This window comes from Stegodyphus dumicola, chromosome 3 (genome assembly GCF_044657685.1).
Source record: "Stegodyphus dumicola isolate Sdum_Otavi_A_Nest chromosome 3, ASM4465768v1".
Classification (NCBI taxonomy): Eukaryota; Metazoa; Arthropoda; class Arachnida; order Araneae; family Eresidae; genus Stegodyphus; species Stegodyphus dumicola.
The window spans coordinates 228464670-228471869 of record NC_140770.1 but is presented as its reverse complement, the minus strand read 5'-3'; the positions used below and the strand labels follow the sequence as shown (position 1 = coordinate 228471869).

The 7200-nt window shown below is 31.1% G+C and overlaps 1 protein-coding gene across 1 annotated transcript in view; it reads right to left on the bottom strand.

Annotated features, from left to right (window-relative positions):
• Positions 1-1846: 1846 nt before the first annotated feature.
• LOC118180823 (uncharacterized) overlaps positions 1847-7200 on the bottom strand; it is a 41847-nt gene continuing 36493 nt past the window's right edge. The window contains exon 9 of the mRNA XM_035349879.2: positions 1847-2154. Within this exon, the coding sequence (XP_035205770.2) occupies positions 1964-2154 (191 nt within the window). The 3' untranslated portion in view covers positions 1847-1963. The remainder of the gene's footprint in view (positions 2155-7200) is intronic.

Sequence of the window (7200 nt, the reverse complement as noted above, 5' to 3'; positions counted from 1 at the left end):
TGCATATAATAAGAAAATGAAAATGTTAGCTTTGAAACGTTAACATTATTAAATATTTTTAAACTTTACGAATTAACAAAGACAGACCAACTACCGGAAACCACAGTAAGAAGTATCTAAAAAGAAAAAGAACGAATTCTCACCTATTTCAGACATAGTATTTGAACTCGAGGTAAAACGTAAGCGTCATGGTATTATAACAGAGGTAGAAACAATGCTGAAATTATAGTGTGATAATCAAATAAGCAAGAACTGTTCAGGTGATCAGAACACTGCACGTTAGAACATTAATGTCATTTATGAGGTTATGAGAGAAAACGCTGGAAGATCGGTCATAGACCAGCATTATTTTTATGAGAAATAGGCTAAGATGTTTATATACGAATGGCAGCAAAACTAGTTTCAGAATATTATCGACATACTGCATTTTTGTGAAAATTTAGCGGAGGAACGTCAAAGATTCCTGACTGCCACAGGAAACGGCTTTTCAGATAATTACCTCTAGTTAAAACAAGACAGATATTCCATTATTCCAGTACAAAACTTTTCGCATCTTGAATTTCCATGGACGTTAAAATACACTGGTTTCCGAAAATTGAGGAAAAATAAAAAAAAAAACTCTATCACACAACTCTATAAGGTATTTCTCCCGCCTTCGTAGTGTAGTGGTCTGCACGAGCGGGAGCGTATTCCAGAGGTCCGAGGTTCGACTCCCAGCGAAGGCGGTGCTCAGTTTTCATCTCTTCTGCTTCGAATAACCTAATGTCTCTAAAATCTCGTTCCAAAATAAGGCAATCCGTATCAAATTTGCATATGTTGTCAAATAAAAATTTCTGAATGGAAGTGCAGTATGCAAATTAAAGATACTGCAATCGAAACACGTCAACTCAGGGGATTTACCAATTCTTTTATTTATGTAAGGCTCTTGAAATCGAGGATAAAATATGGCTACTAGTTTTTCGCCTGTCGATGATAGAGAATGCTTAATTTTTTAAAACTTGATCTCCCACTTTATAATTGACTTCCCTTCGATTCCTGTCGTAGTACATTTTTTGTTGTCCATTGCTATGTCTGAATTTTTAACTGATACCTCTTCTGTAAGGAGCCCACCAGCGGCCGAGCGGTAAAGTCGCTGAACACTGGTAGTTCGGTCCGAGGTTCGAATCCCGCGAATGGGCTGGCTGCATGGGCATTTTCGTGGTTTTCCCCATGTGTAACGTGTATACGAGCCAGTTTCCCTTAGAAAGTCCTCCACGAAGGCATCCCTCCTTTTAGGCAGATAGCCCTCGAGGCTTTGCCATAATCACACACACACACTTCTGTAAGGAAATAATCAAGAAATTTCTTTGTTAGTGACGTAAAGAATATAGCCCATTTGAGAAAGCCGCGTGTGTGGAGTAGGAAAAAACATTGCTGAATGATTTAATCTTAAAACAACTCAGGAAAGAAAATGTTTCTTTTAATAGTTCTCTTATATTATTCTAGTTAAACAAGATTATTTTTAATTCTTAAAGTGTGTTCTGATTTAAATGTATTGCAGCTTTATAGAAAGCTACTAGCTTATATTTAGATTTACAGTTATGCATTAGATTGTATTGTTTCTGGATATTTCGAGATATTGCTACCAATTTATTTACTTCAAAATCTCTGTTTTTACCTTTTTTTAAAATTCCATGCGTGGAAAATATCGAATTAATTATACGGCTGGAGTCTCCTTACTTTTTTAGGTTTAATAAATCACATTTAAGTAAGAAATTGATCCTGAGTAAACTAATCGTTCTTCTGAATTCTAGATACAAGTTACTATCAAGGTCGTGTGCATTTAATAAAGAGGAAATTCAAACACTCATTTTGAGATATAATTTTATTTCTAACTTTGTGAAAATTTCAGCTTAATTAACATTTACATAACTGTGATTTTATTAACCGTTGGTATTAAAGTTATATTTTCAAAAAAGGGCATTTAACCAAATTTCTTCCATTTTGGACAGTCACACACTGGGCATTCTCCTTCTACTTCCTTGATACGACACCATCTGTTACATTTCGGTGGTGTACATTCAGGCTTGCACATACAAACATTGCATCCGGCTTCATCTGGTTGTAATTTGCATGTAGGTCCACACTGTGGTGTTACGGGGCATTTCTTTTCGTCTGAAAAGAAAATCATTAGGTATTAATTAGATTATTAGTAAGTACGTACCTAAAATGTGAAGAAAAAAGGTATTAGAATACTATTTTTAAGATGTTTGATTATAACATTTTTAAAAAGATATAGTAGGATAAACTGAATTACTTAGATGTAAACTGCTCTAAAAAAATTAAAATGCATCATTTTTTGTTTTTAACTTTATTTAAGTAAGAAATGTTTGTAACAAAATACATGCAACTCTAAATTTAATATTCATCTTAAACCTTAGAAAATTTCTTTTGTTACAACACTTATATAATTTGTACTGTCAGATTTTACGATCTTTGATATTAGGGTGAAAAAGGGAGCAGAATTCATTTTGGTCATCCTCACAAACTGTTTGACTTTATGAAATCACACACGGATAAAGGAATAAATAATCATACATGGGTGTTTTCCTTAATTCATGAAACGAAAGCGCAGATTCTTAGAAAACGGTTCGAAAGGTGCTTTGAGAATTGAATTGTAAAAATATTTTGATGGAAGAATTTGTAAAAATATTTTGATGAATTTAGAACTTATTTTTAAGAAACAAAATGTATAGTAGGAAAGCCTTAGTACTATTATTTAAGTCAGTAAATCAAGCTTTTACTAAAAAATCATAAATAAATTGCATCATAATAATAATCTTCCTCTTTTTATATTTTGAATTTTAAATAAACTCATGAGTACGAATCAATTAAATAGCAAGATAATGAGAACAAAATTTGCATTAATAATGATTTCACGTTTATTTTATACTTCCGTCTGCAATTTCATTTCTTAGAAGTAATGAAAGAAGAATTATAGAACAAAAATATGTTCTAAAATATTTTAAAATTGAATGCCAAATTATTAGAAAACTAAGCATTTTTTTTCAGGCTAAATTGCTGAAAGGAAATATTTCTTTTAATCAAATGGTTGGATATTTGCTAGTCAAGTATTCATCGACAAAAATCGAACTCATTAAACCTTCCCACCATAAAATGCTTTTCACAGGGAATAATCCACATTATATTCTCAAGAAAGAAGACAGACAACCACAAGTCTTCTCGGAGATTCGATCCCCAAGACATGTTACATGACTCTGCTAACCATCATACTAAAGTGGAAGTCGGAAAGATAAATCCATAACACGATATGTTAAAACAGAAGCTGAAGCAAAAGTATCGGCTAATATTGCCTATTAAATGATAGAATGAATTATAAAATATTTATATTTCAATGAAGGTAAAAAAATATTGTTTCAATCTGTAAAAATTATGTCCTTTTTCATGATAAAAAAATCTATCCTTCTGATAAAGGGCATATCATGATAAAAATTGTTAGCAATAGAAAAATTACTCGTATGTTTTATAAATGTGAAGCATTTTAATTGTAAGTAAAATAAATCGAAGAACCTAACATGCATTAAGCTTGATTCACAATTCATGTTTATTCATAATTCATAAGTACGAGTATTTCTACTAAAAGTCATTTTTGTAATTATTGAATCCGTGAAATATCGTAGGAAATAATTAATTAAAAATTCGTGACATAAATATGAACTGATTGCCATACAAAACAATATTTTTTTGTTTCGAAAAATTCAGTCGCTCTGTAAATTTTTTTCTTACAGCATTTCCCTTTTTGTTAGAATTGGCAGTGAAGAGAAGAAAGTGTCAGTAATTAGTAGAAAAAGAAACATTTCTTCTGAGATAGAGAATCTGAAAGAAATTACATTTATAACGTAACGGCAAATGGAAACAGTCAAAAAAAATTTGAAACATCTAACATCTCAACTGTTAGTTAAAAACGATACGACAGATTTTGGCATGGACATAACTTTTTCTCTTATCCAAAAGTAATTGCTTTATTCTACTTTTATTACTTTTGAAATGTAATTCTTCTATGTAGTTTTTTTTATTTTAATTAAATTTGCTTTGTTAAATGAAAAGTTTACATGGCCCTCTGTTGTGTAGCAAATTTAATGTAATTAAATGAATCACAGAAATCAAAATTTTAATGTGTAAATATTCAAAATTTTAGCTACACAACAAGTTTGGATATATTAATTTATTTGACTATTATTATTTATTGCAATCAATTTGGGTTATTTTGGTTTTACACAAACAGCGTCTTCAAACTTGTACACTCAGACAATGGATATAGGTGAATTTTCATGTAATAAACTCAGTTTTCCATGATAAAAATTAAGTTAAACCTTTAGTATTTAATATCATTAGTTGCAGAAAAATTAGCTCTTTAATTTGAGATAACTTTTATTTTCCTAACTTCAATTACATTTTAGTTATGAGCTTTTAATTAATAGATTTTTACCGTTGTTATTGTAATTTTTATTCTGGGGGAAGAAATCTCCCTTTTCCGGTAGAATGGTCGTTTTTTCGAGTTTTCAGTGCACTTTCATTGGGACCTCTTCCAGGGTTATTGAGATTCCCACATATTTCCCCTCTGCTAGGCGTAGCTGGTTGGCGAGTTGAAAAATTCGTTGGGGTTTCAAAGTGGTTGTTTTGTCGAGCTTGTTTGCATGAGGGAATGCTGAGTGTTGCAACTGGTTTCACCTTGGAGAGGCGTGAGCGATGCCAAGTTAGTGTTCCCGCGCGTTTCTTTTTAAAGGGCGGTTTTGAGGGACAAGGTCACTTTTTTTGGACTTTTGCACTTTACGCTTGAGACTGCTACTCGCAGGCCGCGAAGTAAGTTGTTCCTGGAGTTTGGGAAAGAAGGAAAAATGGAGTCTCGCCAGCTGGATCTATGGGGTTCATGCCCATGTAAAAAGAAATGCTAGAGCATAGCGTCGGCAACATGTTTCCGTCTGATTTTTTTTATCCTCGGTGTTTACCTGATAAGTTTAATATTCAAATAAAATAGGAAAAAAAATGGAAAAAAAAGGGCCTCCAGAGTAGTAAACAGATAATCAGACTCCTCTGCAATAGATGATGTGCTCGTAAAAGTTATATGCTTCTGCTCTCCAAGTGGTGCGGCAACTTAATTCTTCAGCAGATGCGCTGATTCTCAACTATATAATTAATCTTCTCAATGTTAGAAATTTAACTGATCTCTCCTGGGAACTCCCCTGCAAAGCTGATGCGAATTCCGTAAAATTTTATACATCTACTCTCCAAGATGGTGCTGCAACTTCATTTGTTTGTTAAGAAGGTTTTGTTTGTTAAAGAAATGATTCAGTTTGTTGTGATAAATTAACTTAATTCGATTGAAATAATTTTGTCATTTGAGGTAAAGTAACTTAATTCGAATGAAATAATTTTGTTAGTTGAGGTAAAGTAACTTAATTCGATTGAAATAATTTTTGTTAGTTGATATAAAGTAACTTAATTAGATTGGCTAAGGAAATATATCCTTAAATTAAATTATTTAATTAAAGCAGTGAATTTCTTTCATCGTTAAGATTGTTATGTAAGGTGCCATTAATTGAGCTTCTTTGCTTCGCTTAGGGATTAAATTGTTTGTAAGATGTAAAAGCCTGATTTTATTTCTTAATATTTTACCCGGTTTAATTTTTTTTAAGAAAAACTATTGATTGCAATGTGCAATAACCTTCTTAATACGATTGGATTATGTACCAAGTTCATTTATAGCTTAGTCAGTGTGAAATGTGTTTTTTTTTTTAAAGTGTAAATTGTTAAATATTCTTTTTTTTTTTTTTTTTTTTTTTTTTTTTTCCGGGGAGGGTATTTTTAATCTATCCAAAAGTTTTATGTGATTATGCTGACCTGTATGAATTTGAAATAATTGTTTGATATTATAGAGTCTTAAAGAAAATGTGAGATTATTTAGTAAGAGTATATATTTTGTAATAATCAATATATTCACATTAACTAGATAAGTTCTGCTAGAATATAAATTGCATACAAATTAATTAACTGTTTAAGAGTTTAATAAATAGGCATACTTCTCTGGATCAGTCAATGTTTATTTTTTTGTGTGCTCATGTCTTTCACCAGTCAACTACTTAGGATTTATTTCAGGGTTAATCCGAACACAACGCAATGCAATGTTATGGCTTATTGGGATTAATATATATATAACTGTTGCTAGAAACATTTAAGTGTTACTTGTCAACTTAGTAGGTACATAACATTTTAGTGCCCCACTCAAAAGCACGTAACACCTCTGGTTATAAAGTGGCAGCCAAACAGTGGATCCGAAGCCTCAGAAATTTCAAATTTATTATCGAAACCCGAGCTCAATTTTTTTCTTCTAGCTTTTTTGGTGACATGAAAAATATCGAATATCCATTTCGAAATATGAAGGATTAATCCAGTGTCCTTGGTTTTAGTGTGAAGCAGTTACACAGTAGGCAGGAGATTTATTTTGTGTAAAATTTCATTCATTGTGATGGTTTAACATAGAGTGAAAGAATACTTAACTGAGATTTTTTATCTAAGTGTTTAAAGCTTGCTTCTTGTTTGTTAAATGGTTATATAGTATGTATAACTGAAAACAAAACTTGCTTTTGAGAAAGTATTACGTATTTTTTAGGGATTGTTGTGAAATGTAGGTTTGACCTTGAACAAAAAAAAAAAAAAAAAAAAAAAGATCACACGGAAATAACGATTTTTCAGCATGAGAGAATGAGACTGACCTGAATGAGAGAGAGTATGTTTATCGTAACGAATAATTTATTGAGATAAGCGGTGTCTGTTATTGCAAAATATATTGCTATTTTCCTTTTTATATATAATAACTCTTATTTTGAATTTTTGTCATATTAATCTGCTTTCATGTTCATTATTTTAAGAGTGAAAGATTAATGATGTTAGAAGCTCAATAAAGCTAGTTTTGGTAAATAAAAAAATTATTTTTATACGAATGTGTAAAGAGTAATATAAGATTAGAATTCTGTGAATTTTGCTATTGCTTATGTGGAATTTTTGAAAGTATATTCCATTGCTATTAAATAAAACCCTCATTGTTTAAACTTACATATAATTAATGCTAAGGATTGAATTTTATTAAAAAAAAACTTTACATAAATCCCCTTCGAGATGGCGTATTTAGGCAAAGGCCGC